Consider the following 15,827-nt stretch of genomic DNA (forward strand, 5'->3'; position numbering starts at 1 on the left):
TATCCATTAAATTTGATCTAATCCATGTCCTGGAACACACCTTCTCTTCTGCTTTCACTTCCTATTATAACAGAGGGAGCGATTCGTGTGCACCATTGATATCCCTGCGTCTCAATGTGCATATCCTCCTTTCTGATCAAAATGATATAAAACATTTGCAATATTCAATAATATAGGGTGAAAAGTGAGGCGCAGGCACTATTATGTTATCAGGTACCCTCAAAAGTTACTTCAAAAACTAGCAGTTACTTCACTTAGCCGACAATAATACGTTTCTATACGTTTCTTATAAGTTAATAATACGTTTCTGGCACCGCAGCGTCTTGTTAACATTTTTCATTTACATTTTCGCTAGTTTTCTTGAACAAAACTAGCATAAGCCTAGAATTTAGAGCAAGTTGGTGCTACTTTGCCTTATGGTCAGTGCAGGAAGTGACTGTATTATCATCAATAACGTTACATGTTGAGCCAACGCAATCTCACGGCAATTCGTAACTTTTTCATTTAATAGCTAATTCTTTTGAATTTGTCTGATCTAATTCGTACAATTTAGTGCAATTTGCTCATCGCCCAATGACAGTAGGGGTTAGGGGTGGGGTTGGGTGCCACACCTTCTTTTTAAAATCATACATATTCGTACGAATGAACTCACTAAACTGACAAAACTTCAAATACGCCCATTTCCTCGTGAGATCAGGCTGGTTGAGCACAAAATTTGTAACATACAAAAACTTAAAAAACTAAATCTTACCAACGAAATATTCTGCCTTTAAGTTTAGTTTTCTTTGTTTGCTCCTTACTACACCCGTATGCAACGAAAAAGTCCTGCATCTTCAGATTGACTAGTGCAATTAAATGACATATGCCCTGGGAGCACTGTACAAATGTGGCAGCGGTATTCACGCATGTTTAGGGTCCATATGCAATATCTATTGTATATATCTTTGAAAAATGTAGCTAAGCTAGTAGTTGAGCTACTTGTAGCTTGTACTCCCCAACACTATACATTGCATTATTGCTTAGATTACAACCATGTATGTATTGATTATACAGCTGTATATAGAAAAACTCACTGGCACAAGCTCACTGTTCCCAAAGCAAGAAACACTGGAAGAGAATCCTAAATGCTGAATTCTGGGATGGGAGGTTTTATTAATGTATCTACTGTATAAGTCTTTATAGATTATCTCTGTGTAAGGCATATAAAATAGCAAAAAGCTGCTTTGTTTACAACACTAACCAAGCAAATGCAGCTATTCCTGCCAATAATATCCAGCTGCAGACCTGCAGAACCACACACGTTTCAGGCACACACAATCCAGCACACATGATCTAGGCAAACCATATATGGTTAATGACGGATCAATCTTCTTCTATTTTTTTCTTGTTTAATGACAGCTAACTGCTTAGAAGCATTTTCGCCACTTACTGAATTGTCAAATATACTTGTAAAAATCAGCAATCAAATCAGCCATGAAAAATCAAGATCCCCATGCCACTAATGTTTGTGTTTGTACCTCTGAGGCATTGACTCGTCCCTCCTGGAAGGAGCAGCTGGAGGGGTCATGTGTGCAGAGGTTCCTGTACTTGCACCAGTGGCAGCGGAAGGAACTGGTCACACAGGAAAGACACCTAAACAGATGGAGAGAGAAAGAATAAAGCGTTATTTCTATTCACTGATGTTCCTGATTTATGATCCCAAGCCAGGTTTTGAGGGCACAGAGAAAGAAGTCAGCACAAAAGTGTAGCTCTGGGCTTTAGATTAGCAATGGGGAGCGGGCCGTGCCTTTGAGACTAGCACTGCTGTGTCCTTGACCTTTTGCGGCTTAATGCTGAATAAATTAAAAGAGTGCTGTGGAGATTTGGACAACGCTGTGCCGCTGAAACCCACATACAGATGTAATGCAGCTCTGCAAAGGTTACACCTCAGAAGTACAATTATCACTCTGGTATTGAGCCATACTGATTTTATTAAGACATATAGTCATTCCTCGACATAGGATCTGTATTAGGATCGTTATGACTTCCTAACTGAATATGGAAAAATCTGGAAGAAAAAAAAACACCATCTAATTGCAAATGCAACAGTTGTTAAAGTAAGTTGTAATTGTGACTTTCAGTGTTCCAGAAGGAAAGAGCTGAATGAGCATTAAGATGAGAACCAGATCAGTACATGAGAACACCTTTTTAAATTAAATGAAAGTCTAATGAAAATATCACAGCTACTTTCACTTTGAGGACATTCATCTACTTCTTACCCAAGTTATAGCATTGCCATTGCAATAGCATCATTAAATAAAAGTAATAGAAAATAGAACAAAGTATAATGAGTTTATATAATGAATGTATTTAATAATTTAATATGATCAGCATAGTTCATAATTTACAAATGCGTTATTAAAATTCAAAGGTGAGCTTGTCAACATTAGTTAATGAATGATAATATTTTCTTTACCTAACGTTAACAAAGATAAAAAAAATACTACATTGAATGTATTGTTCATAATTTGCTCATGTTAAATAAAACATTACCTATTGATAATCTAACTAATGGTATCTTCAATAGTTGCTGTTGTATATAAAACAATGGGATGTGATGGACTCAGATTTCTGCCCTCCAATCCGTCCCAGCATAGATCAACGTTTATCTTTTTCTTAATAATTTACTAATATGATTTTTTTTATCATTATTTAATCCTGAAATGATTTTGACTAATGAATAATGTTAACATATTGTTTGATATAATATAAGAATGTTCAGTGCATTAGCCTGTCTCTTTGTAACTCTATTTTCAGAATGAATTTTCATAACTTTTCTATTTTCAGAACCAAACCAGGTCAAAGATCATGGAGACCTTGAGTGGAAATGTAGCTTTTAGTGCTAGTACTACCAGAAAGACATAATACCACATCACTCATCACAATAAGTTCCAGCCAATAGCCAAGAGACACAAGGAATTTATAAGCTGTCCAATTCATTTCATTCATTTGGTTGCAGGTACCGACCCATCCCCACCCCCACCAGTGTGGCCCTGTCCTGGGGGTAAAGGCTCCGCCACTGCTTTCGTCCTAGGTAGTCATAGCTGGATCTAAAAGCTTCCAAATCAAGCTAATGATGGGGCTTTTGCCAAAGAAATCCTATGTTTTGTTAAATGATGCTTTTGTCAAATATTACTCATCAATAAATGTAATCTAATATCATAATTATCTCCCTGGTTTTTCTGGTAGAACTGAAGGGCTTGATGACTGAAAACAACAGTTTTCCTATTTGTGTTGCTATATGTTAATACTGTCTAAAGTGATTTTGATATTATTATGATGTGTTAATTCTGTTTAAAGTGATTTTCCTTTTTCATTCAAGATAGAGTTTTGATAAAGACGGCTAAGAGTACACTCAGCATTGGGTAAGAAACAGGTTGTACTTTGAGTGTGCGTTCTATTCGGTTGTGGATTCTTTCTCAGGTCTGGAGTCAGCTCTAAATGGTCTAGTGGATGTCTGACATTTGTATGCTTGAGATATTGAGATGTTGTGATTTTGAGATCTGTGTTTTAACCAATCAGGTTAAAACACCTATATGTATGACGCAGTTAATGACATTATGTGAGAGTATAATTGTTGTTGATTTAAAGTTGTTAAAGTGCAAGTGTTAAAGCTGGTTTTTGCTGATGAAACGGCAAACTATTTTCAGTGAACTTAATTTCTTTAAATCTTTGACTCCGGCTCTTCTTCAGACTGGTCATTCCTTGGGTTCAAACTGTAAATTATCCCTACAGGTGTATATATTTAAATATACACTTGAGCATGATAGGAACAGGCCTTGCAACCAATCAATTGACAATCGTTGCATGATTATTTCAGAAGTGTTTGAAGGCGCAGTTGTTATTTTGGTTGTTATTCAGCAATATGCAATTGGCTAACGAAAACACAGTCCCCCAGGCGCAACCTGAGGTTAAGTGTTTCATTTAAAGCAAAAATTAGGATAAAACAGGGTTGTGATCCCAGTATCTCTTCACTTCCTGCACACCATCTCTATTTAGCTCCATAAGCAGCATTACAGTATGCAGAAGGCAATCCATGGGAGAATACAGTCATACATTATAGGAGCATATGTATATGGATGTATCTGTGTGCAGTGCACTCCATTCATCATTTATATGCAGATGAGCACAGCTTACAATAAAGCAATTAGATTGGTTCCTGCAATTCTAAAGCATGACTTATTCTATTTCTAGAGAAATGTTACATACATGTTTGATGTCTGGGAATTTGGGAGATGATTCTAGAGCTATAAACCTCTACAGCACACTGGCATCCAAGAGTTGTGTTATATGTGTGCCTGTTAAATTATGCAAAAGACTTTATGCTGAAATATTCATCAGAGCTGCCTCTCCATTGGGCTGTTGGGCTGGCCAACCCTACTGGACAGTAACATTTGTATAGAAATCACGAGTTATAGGGGACCTATTATTCACTTGAACATAAACTATTTATAATCAAGGGGGTTTTGCCCGGGACGCCATGGAAAAACCAAATCTGGAACAGCCTTCTTTAAAAGAAATACTAATAAGCACAATGTTTAAAAAGTCAAAATAAGATTTTACCACTATAAAGGACATTTTTATAGAGCGGAAAGATTGTTTTACCGTTGAACATCACTAAAACAGTGTGTATGTTTTTTTCGTAAAATGATAGGTTAAGGGGAGTACCAGATGTATTTGTATCAGAGGAAAGATTAAAAGTTGCACCTGAGTACAAGTACCTTGGTGTTTTGATTGAAACTATCATTTAAGTCTCAGGTTAAAAAGGTTTGTAACCGGCTCAGATTCAGTTTAGCAAATTTTAGATTTATTCGTGACTATACGTCATGTGAGGCTGCCCTAATCTATTATCACTCCATGATAATTTCTTATATCACTTATTGTTTAAATACAACCTGCTTAATTGAGAAAATGTCATTAAATATGTACATATTTGTTTACTGTTTAAAGGTGCTTTCACACCTGTGAATCGATTCATTTGTTCCGAAACAGGAATCAAAATTGTTACATTGTTGCTCATTGTTCTTGGAGCAGTTTGCATTCACACTGAGAAGTTTCTAAACGGACCAATCAAGTCATGTGTGAGTCAACTCTCCTCACATTGGTCAAAGTTTCACGGTTTATTTTCCACTTAGCTGTCAGGGGGGTGGTGGTTTGGTGGTGTTTGACAGGGTGCGTGCGACGTATCTGAAGAGTGAGGAGGGATGCGGTGGGGAGGGGTGAGAGAAGGGTGCGCAATGTATTTGAGGACCGGGAGGAAGTCGTGCGATTTCCGGGAGATTATCACACGTTTGTGGCATCCGGGAGTCTCTGTGCATTTGCGGGAGACTCCCCTAACTTCCGGAAGACTTTGTATATCTATTTCAAATCCATAAAACACTATGATATAGCCGGGCTCGGATCGTATCGCTTTCTCACTACAATCGATCAGCTCCAGTGTTCGTTTCTCGGACCGATTGTTTTGGCGTGGATCAGAGCGTGATTGCTGGATTCACATATGCCAAATGAACAGCACTAACTGAGCGAACGAGACAGGTTATGAAACAAAAGTCTAAGTGTGAAAGCACCCTAAGACTTTACATAACCCGACTTCACCACTAAATCAGTGGTGGAACGACTGTTCGCCGAACTACTAGGGGTGGTGAAAGAGGGTATCGTATTATTCCTCTCAAAAAAAGTTAATTCAGTCAGTCGGTATTTTCAGTAAAAGCTATGGAACTCCATCCCACCAACAATTAAAAGATCACTTACTTTTAGTTTTTTTCAGTTTCATGTAAAAAAAAAAATGATTATTGAAAGTCAGCATTAGAACTGTATTTTTGATACTTATTTGAACTGTTTTTCTTATTTTGTCCTCTTCTGCTGCCATCAATTTGTTTTTTTTTGTTTTTTTGCTATTATTTACTGAATTGTATATATGATAGTGTAATCTATATTATCATGCGGTGCTTCTATTTTTATTAGGTTTTGTTTCTGTAGACTATCGAAAACAACATAGCTTAAAGGGACTAATAATTTTGACCTTGAAATAGTTTACAAAAAAATAAAAACTGCTTTAATTCTAGCCGAAATAAAACAAGTAAGATGTTCTCCAGAAGAAAAAAATATATTATCAGACATCCTGTGAAAATTTCTTTGCTCTGTTCAACATCTTTCGGGACAGATCAGGTTCAGTTTAAACAGACAATGCTTTAAAATGAACGCAGTTGATAAACTTTAATGATAATAAAGAACTACAATGTCATGTCAGCTTGATAGCCATGATCAACAAAACCAAAGAGAGCGTTTGTTTGGGCAGTTTGCACAGGATCCATCCTTTTATGGAAAGGGGATGGAGAGCAGCAGCTCATTTGCATTTAAAGAAACACACACAAAAATACCATCTTCCATTCCAAAATAGGCATAAATGGAGTGATTTAAATACATATAAATGGATCAGACACTACATTAACATTCTATTAGTTAATGTTACTTAGTGTATTTACCAACATGAATGAAAAATGAAGAACACAAGTACAGCATTTATAGTTTATAGTTTAATCTATTATTAAAATCCAAAGTTGTGCTTGTTAACATAAGTTAATTGCAAGAATCAACAATGATTGACTTAGTTTTTAACTAACATTAAGAAAGATGACTGAATACTGTAATAAGTGTATGGTTCATTGTTTAATCATTTTAGTAAATACATCAACTAACATTATCTAATAGATCTCATTGTAAACTGTGACTATAAAATGTTTTGAGCTGAAACTTCAGCCACATTCTGAAAATACCTGAGACGTCTGTTATATTATAACATGTGAAAAGAGACATAGTAGGTCTCAGATAAAAAAAACTATTACAGCATTTGAATTGAAATGGAGAACGTAAGAAATTTGGAAAGTGTAAACGTGCCAAAAACCATGGCAGGTCAAACACAAAAAAAGGCCATTCTGCCACCAACTACCCATAATCCAAGTGGCATTGGCACAAAAGGCCAACGCAGCTCCATGTGAGGTCTGCATGTTCAGAAGGATTAAATACAAGGAGTTTGATTAGTTCCAGATCTGTCAGATGCTTCTGCGACATAGAAGAGTACGAAAATGAAGGGAACGGGAAGAATGGGAGGGGGTGAGTCTTTCAGCGCCAGCCAATCAGCACCTTCGGAAGCTGCCTCTTCCTGAGCATTTTAGGAAGCTTCCAGCGACTGTGATCTCCAGCATCGCGCAGCATCTGTTCTCCGCAGAAGGCAGGCTTACGAGATGTGGTTACGAGGCCACATTAGAAGCTATGAATATACGCTAAAACACACATAAACACGCACGAGGGGAGTTGGGGAGCACGCGCGGTGTGTACAAAGACACAAAGCACGATCAGACACAAGCGCCCTCCTGGAGAGCGGAGATGCGGTCCAACTCTCTGCTCTCTGATCAGCCATCAGAGCAGATGAAGTGGAATTGAACTGTGACAGACAGCGATGCCCCCATCCCGAGCGCCAAAGCCCACAGAACACTTAGATTCAGCAATTCAGACATCTCAGCCCCGACACTTGAGAAATGTCAAGCAATCAGTCGGCATTTGCCATAATGGATGCTTTTTATAGCCTCGAGGCTCTCGCAAGACACGGAAAAGAAAGCAAAAACGTGAATCAGGGAGTTCAGACTCGCTGCGAGAATCTGGTGTGGAGCCAAAAGCAGTCTTGATGAACTCTTTGAATGTTTAAAAAAAATCGCCTGTAGGCCCGCAACTCATTTTGTGTGTGTGTGTGTGTGTGTGTTGCATAACACTTTTGAATCATTCGCAGTGTGTGGAGGGAGCTGGCTGAGCTGTGACACAACACTGATACTCCACAACACAGGAATTATCAGCAGCAGGGCCTGTGAATGTGGGACGAATGCATCATAAAGACAAACATCACTGCAACGTGTCCCCGGATAGATGGCACAACACATTGTATATCTTGTGATTTAACACAAGTTACATCCAGATTGAGTGGTAATGCAGAATGAAATTCGCTAAACCAGGCCCGGATTGGCTAATCGGGAGGACCGGGAGAATTCCCGGTGGGCCGGTCCGTTTTTTGGCCGCGAGGGCCGGTGTCCCTAGTTCCAGAATCTGTTGCTCTCAGCAGTCACACTTTTTAAAAATAATTTATTTATTTACTTGACCACAGCCTTCTTATTCATTTTTTTACCGCAGCTCTGCTCTTTTTATCTATTTTCTCGTAGCCTCGTGCTGATGATATAACTAGATAAGTCACCATTCAACGTACAGCTGTTCTGGTACAGTGGATAGTACATTAGATTATGACGCGGCCAACCTGGGTTCGGTCCTTGTCTGAGTAACATTTTTAAAAAAAAATTTTTATTGTTATTTATTGACATAATACTGTAAGGGTTGTTGAACATTTGAAGTTCTAAAAGAGCTGTTCTCTCAAAAAAAGACGTGATAGTGTAATTAGAAACTGAATTGGAAATGACCTTATTTTAATATAGTCAGTGGTGAACTGAGGTGGGCCGATCTGAGGCTTGAAACTCCAGGGCTGAAAAAGAGTCCCACTCCGGCTCTGCGCTAAACCACAGTGCAATTCAAATCAAGACAAATGCAATCAATCACAATTTAGCCATGTTTTATTATTATTATTAATAAAATAACACCTTAACATTTCTTGCCTGACAAATAGCTAATTATGTGGTTTTAGCAACCCTGAATTCTCTTTATCTCTGTTTTCTTGAAATTACTTCATGTTAGTATTTTTATTTGCAGTTTAGGCGGCATGGTGGCTCAGTGGTTAGCAATGTCGCCTCACAGCAAGAAGGTCGCTGGTTTGAGTCCCGGCTGAGCCATTTGGAATTTCTGTGTGGAGTTTGCATGTTCTCCTCGTGTTTGCTTCGGTTTCCTCCACAGTCCAAAGACATGCGCTATAGGTGAATTGAATAATCTGAATTGGCTGTAGTGTATGAACGTGTGTGTGTGTGTGTGAATGTGAGGGCGTACTCACATTCAATACAATTCTATATTGCAAAACAATTATTATCGATTTTTGGTCACATCATTTTAGGGAGACAAAAATTATTAATTTTGTAAAACAAATGCAAATAAAGCCTTGTCTTAGTGAGCGTAATGGGAGAATATAAAGCATAAAACTGTCAGGGTTCTGCCACTCTGGTCATGTAAATTCTTGTTTTGGTGGCAGAATCCGGACACTAGTCATGTCTAATCCTGTCCTGTTCTGCTCGGCTCGAGTTTTCTTGGGTCGAGCACTTGTTTCTGTCATTGTGTGTGTCTCCGTGTGTGCGCGCGCCTTCGTGGGTGTGCACAGTGTGCGTGCTCCCGCTTGATGCGGCCGCGCGGGCTCTGCGTGTCTCGGACGCGCGAGCTCTTGTACTCGTGTTTGTATTCGTCTGTCTGCAGCGTGGTGTTTCATTCCCAGCGTCTCAGTCTAGTTGGTTTCGGTTTTGGTCGGCGCTGGGATGAAACATGCACGCTGTCTGTGTGATTGCACGGTGAGTGCTTTCATTCATCGTGTACTCGTGTCTTGCGTTCAGTCTTCTGTTGGTGTTGTGTCTAGCATGTGGTGTGTGTTTACATGCACCGCGTGCTTGTATTGTCATAAACACGCGGTTAATGAGTTATCTCATTGTCTGCGTGTTCTAGTCTCGTTTCATGTGAGCGCATGGCTTGTGTTGTCTCTCTGTGTCATGCGCTCTCCCGTCTATTGTTTAGTCCCACCCTCCTTGTTAACTCATTATTAGTTTGTCATGTTCACTTGTTTTTGTCAATTTACTTTTGCTTTATAATCCCCTCTTGTTTTCTGTCCTGTGCCAGTTCGTTGTCGATATTACTCTGTCTAGTTGTTTCCAGTCCTGCTTTGTCCTGCCAGCCCTGTCAAGTTTGTTTTTGCCTTTTATTCATGTTTTCCCCCTCGGGGTAGTTTTATTTTGCCTTTTATTTTTATTTGTATTTTATAATAAATCCTACATTTTCTGCAATTGGGTCCTCGCTCCTTTTTCTCCTCACATAAAACTATAAAATCGAACCATCCTCTACATTGAGTTCTAATCCTCTAATGCACAATTCTCACATTTTTAATATCTATTAATATCGCTATTAATCAAATGAGGTGTGTGTGAGTGTGTGTGTGTGTGTGTGTATACTCACAGCTGGTGTACACTGCAGTTGTAGAACTTCACCTCAGTGCTAATGAGCATCTGACCCGTTTCCTTGGAGTTCAGCCTGAGCTCCACACCTGACCAGTCTGAAAAAAAAAAACACAAAACAGAATAGATGAGAACATTTCCGCCACATCTCATTCGGCAGGGTTTGCTTTGCCACCCTTTTTTCAGCTTGCTTCATGCTCAAGCTGTCTTCTGATTAATACTTGGCATCCCTTGCATGGCATTCTCGCAGTCAGAGCCTTGAGCAGCCCATATGAGCATATTTGTCCCCTTTTTTATAGTAAAGACATGCTATTGTCACAGAACACAGCTGAGGCCTGCTGTTAATGTGAAACGGGCCTGCGGGCGGCAGTGGCGATGTAATGGCGGAGGATCCGCTGGCAGCGCCACAGAACACCAGCCAGCACGCAATCCCGTTTGGCAGAGTGGCAGCGTGGAGAATGCCGATCGGCACCAAGAGCAAGCGATAAGCGGCCAGCTCTTCATAGTCAAATAAGCAGAAAGCAGCATCCTGAATTCGACAAGCATAGAGTGTGTAGGAGTCAGCCGTGACCCCAAAGCACCACTTCCTCTCTCTTCCCTCCTTCCCACCTGTTTCTACGAATTCTAACATGGATGAATGGATTGAAGGGGCATTTAAAAACATTTTTAGACCATTTCTTTTGGCATATGTGCCAAAAAGGACAATAGCTGGCACACAATTCCCAAACGCCCAACCATCTCGTGCCTCGAGGCTATTGCAAATAAACTAGAGTTGGTCACAAGCAGTACTCAGTGAGGGAGTGTTTTCACATATGATTGATTTGACATTTGGTTATTTATTTGCAAAATTCCTTACATTTATATAGCACTTTTATTGACACTTATAGCGCTTTACACATTTTGGCTTAGGGGGAGAATCTCCTCATCCAACACCAGTGTGCAGCATCCACCTGGATGACGCGACGGCAGTCATTTACTGCGCCAGACTACACTAGCCGATTGGTGGAGAGGAGATAGAGTGATGAAGCCAGTTATGATATGGGGATGGTTAGGAGGAAATGATGGATGGAGGCCAGTGGACAAATTTGGCCAGGATGCCAGGGTTAACCCCCTAATCTTTTTCGAAGGACATCTTGGGATTTTTCACGACCACAGAGAGTCGGGACCTTGGTTTATCGTCTCATCCGAAAGTCGGGAATTATGCCTATTTTTTTATTTTAAATTATTCTATATATTTAGATATTATATAGTCGTCAACTATTGTTGTTTATTGTCTTTATTTGTGCTTTATAAGAAAATACATTTTATTGAATTGATATAAATTAGTATTTAAACCAAACAAGGAGTTTTAATATTGAAAATAAAATAAATCAAAATTAAATTAAATTAAAGTAAATGTTATTACATAACTTACTTCATAATTTTATTTTGTAATATTTTATTTTATAATAATAAAATAGCACACACACACACACACACACACACACACACACATATACAAATATTTAGTTTTTATAGGCCATATCAAGAATTTTACTATTCAGTTTTTTGACTCACAAACCAAGGACAATAAATGGCTCACAATTCAAAAACAGAGAAATAAATAAACAAACAAACAAATAAAAAATAGATAAATAAATAAATACATTCATAAATAAATAAATAAATAAAAATGAAATAATAAAATAAAATTAAATTAAACATTTAAAAAATGTAAAAAAATAAATAAATTAATTAATAAATAAACAAAATTAAATTAAATAATAAAATTAAATAATAAAATTAAACATTTCAAAAATGTAAAAAATTATAAAATAAATAAATAAATACATACATGATTGAATGAATGAATGAATGAATGTATGAAATGACACTAAAGACTGGAATAATGGATTTCTATTATTTTACTTTATAATATAAAAATAGAACACAAGCACTCATACATCCTTAATTATAATTTATATCAGGAGCTATACTATTTGATCCTTTTTTTAGTGTACATGCCAAGGACAATAACTGGCACACAATTCCCACATGCCAAGCATCTCATGCCTCGCGGCTATTGGAAATAAACTTGTATTGGTCACACCCAGCACTCAATGAGTGTGTATTTCCACACATGCTGGAAGCTCATATGGGCTCCTACTGAGCCTGATTCAGTCAAGAGAGACGCACTGAATATGAAGCGCCGGGGGATTTGATGACATTTACCTGAGGGAGCTCACTGATTGGATAACGCTCCTCTCAACAAGAGCGCAGGGGTCATGGGTAAACAGAGCTGTCATTTACTGTGGGCTGGGAGGGGATTATTGTGATTCAGATAATCAAAACCAACTTCTGCCGCATATATATGGCCATCTGCTTCCCGAAAGAGGTTAGACGGCAAGCACATGTAGGAATTTCACCATGGATGAATGTAAGCTTTAAAAAAAAATCAGTGTAATCTTGCTGTATAAGCACTGCTTACAACTCAACATTTGAACGTTATCTCTGTAATCATATATGCAGTTACATCATGTGGTTTTCAGTGGAATGGGATCCTCTACTTATGGTTTCCCACACTGTGGTTTTGACACTGATAGTAAAGTAAGACGGCTTTTTCAGGACCAAGAATAGCAGAATGATTTCGTGTATTACACTGAAGACTAAAATCAATGCTTGTAATAATTACAAAAAAACAACAAGAAGAAAAATACTATATTAAATAAATATTATATTAAAACAAATATTACAAATTTATAGTTTGATATTGTAAAATTGCAAACAAACATGCACACACATAATTAATTATATATTTACATTAGTTCAAGATCATATTTTAACAATATAAATAAATAAAAACTAATAAAACAAATTATTATATTTAATAATTATTTTTTTTATAAAAAATAAAAATGCATTTACTAAGAAGCAACTGATATACTTAATTTACCAACCAATTTAGCACCAACAGTCAGACTATGTGTACACCTATTCATTATCTTATGTATTACTGTCAACATTGCCAATTGTATATTGTTTTGTTTTGTTTTTGGTAGTATGTTGTTGTACTTTACACTGTCAATGTATTTAGTCTGGAGCCAGTACCTTTTCACCCATCACAGCACGTGTGCTGCTGATGATATGATAATACAAGTGGTTTGATTTGATTTGATAATATGTTTATTGTTATGTAATGTGTATTTATATAGTGCATTTATCGTGCATGGCCATACACCTAAATCGCTTCACAATCAAGAAGGGGGGGGGTCTCTCCACACGACCACCAGTCTGCAGCATCCACTTGGATGATGCGATGGCACCCATAGGACAACGGCGCAAGTGCGACGCAACTATAGCAAGCAGCTATAGTTGGAGTAGAGAGACAGTGATACAACCAATTTTGTGGAGTAGGAGGATAAAAGCCAATAGAGATATCTTGGGCAGGACAACAGGGTTACAGCTATACTCTTTACGAGAAGTGCCATGGGATTTTTAATGACCACAGAAAGTCAGGACCTCAGTTTAATGTCTCATGCCAAAGACGGCACTCACTGACAGTATAGTGTCCCCTAAATAAATTTACTAAGAAGCAACTAATACACTTAATATGTTATACAGTATTTAATTAGTTATATTAACAAATGTCATAGTTTTGTTCCCCTTTCAAGGACAAACATAGTTTTATTTTAAAACAGATGGAATATAAATTAAACAATTAAATATTTACATTTGATTAAGCATTTTAATATTGGTGAGTAAAATAAAGTAAAATACTACTAAAGGAATGACTAAAGGAATATACATACATACATACAGTTGAAGTCAGAATTATTAGCCCCCTTTTAATTTTTTTAAATATTAATATTTTTTATTTAATATTTAAAAAAATTTAATAAAATCAAAAGGGGGCTAATAACTTCAACTGTGTGCATATATATATATATATATATATATATATATATATATATATATATATATATATATATATATATATATATATATATATACATATATATTTAACATTATCTTTATTATTTATATTTATTTTTTTATAGTTTATATGGGGCGTCACAGTGGCACTGTGGGTTAGAGCCCTGGCTGGGTCAGTTGGTATTTCTGTGTGGAGTTTTTCCCTGTGTTTGTTTGGGTTTCCTCCGGGTGCTCCGGTTTCCCCCAACAGTCCAAAGACATGCGTTACAGGTGAATTAAAAACGCTAAATTGGCCGTACCGTATGCATGTCACTCTTAAACTATTAAACTAAATAATTAGCCCTCAAGTGGAATTGTAATTATTTTACAATTATAAAATTAAGTGATGTTTAACAGAGAATAGATATATAATATATAGTTTTTTTCTGGAGAAAGGGTTACTTTTTTATCATTTGGCTAACATTAAAGCCGTTTAAAAAATGTTTGGTTCAAATATTTTTTAGTGTGTGTTTATTTGTGCTTTATAAGTAAATAAATGAAATGAAATATATATGTATTTACACTGCATCAGGAATTATAAATAAAGTTTATTTATAATAAAATAAAAAATAATAACTTCAATAAATTAAATTAATATTCAGTTTTATTTGTAAAATATCATATAATCGTAATTTTAAATATTTCTTTGAATTTGGCTGGAATAAAAGTAGTTTTTTAAAAATTCATATTTTTATTATATAATGAAATATAAAATGGTAAAAATATAATATAATATAATATAATATAATATAATATAATATAATATAATATAATATAATATAATATAATATAATATAATATAATATAATATAATATAATATAATTATTTTTATTTGGCTGGAATAAAAAAAATGTAACCTAACTTGTCTAGTATATAATATAATATAATATAATATAATATAATATAATATAATATAATATAATATAATATAATATAATATAATATAATATAATATAATATAATATAATATAATATATGCCAAGTACCTGCATCCTTCAAAATAATGAGCAACATATTAAGTACTATCATCATGTCAAAGAAAGTAGTTATTAAAACTATTTACAACCATTTTTAACTAATGACAGAAATCCTTAGGGTGAAGGTAGAGGAACAGGATCCCCGATATTAATACCACAGATAACTCCAAACGGGCTTGCAGATCAGCGCCGGGGAGGAACTCTCTCTCTGGAGGTGTTCTGGGTAGTGAAAGGGCATGAAGCCTTGTCACCTGTAATAGCTGTGAGTGTGTATGAGAGCACGTCTGTGGCCCCGGGGCCAAGCCCAGGTCACTATAGGCTCATTAGAGCCGCCGCTACACGTGGACAGAGGGATCGATACTGCGGCTCTGCTGAATGAGCCCTCATTAGGAAGCAACACTGCTTTATACACTAGGGAGGGTCTATTAATAGAGCATCTATACAAGAGAATAGAGATCTTCTCCACCTCCAGTGTACAAATCAAGCACTTGAGAAGAAGAAGAACGGACACACGGTACAAAAATATTGGTCACACTTTGTTTGAATGCACAATTGATGCTAGTAATACACAGTCTAAGTCAATTAATTACTAATTAGCTGCTTATTGATAGTAAGGTAGTTGGGTTTAGGTATTGGGATGTAAAATAGTGCTACTAAACAGTTATAAGCAGGTAGTAAACCAGTAGAAAATGGTGTGAACTGGTACTTATTATTGAT

General features: G+C 36.6%; 1 protein-coding gene across 21 annotated transcripts in view; it reads right to left on the reverse strand.

Moving 5' to 3' along the window:
• Positions 1-15,827, reverse strand: part of plxna2 (plexin A2) — a 775,091-nt gene that overhangs the window by 132,929 nt on the left and 626,335 nt on the right. For all 21 annotated transcript variants that reach the window (XM_087307494.1, XM_087307492.1, XM_087307488.1 and 18 more), the window contains 2 exons: positions 10,183-10,279; positions 1,518-1,632 (listed from right to left, as the gene is read on the reverse strand). In XM_087307494.1, coding sequence (XP_087163620.1) covers positions 1,518-1,632; positions 10,183-10,279 — 212 coding nt within the window. The remainder of the gene's footprint in view (positions 1-1,517; positions 1,633-10,182; positions 10,280-15,827) is intronic.

The sequence above is a fragment of the Danio rerio genome, chromosome 23 (assembly GCF_052040795.2).
Source record: "Danio rerio strain M-AB ecotype USA chromosome 23, GRCz13ab, whole genome shotgun sequence".
In the NCBI taxonomy this organism is placed as follows: domain Eukaryota; kingdom Metazoa; phylum Chordata; class Actinopteri; order Cypriniformes; family Danionidae; genus Danio; species Danio rerio.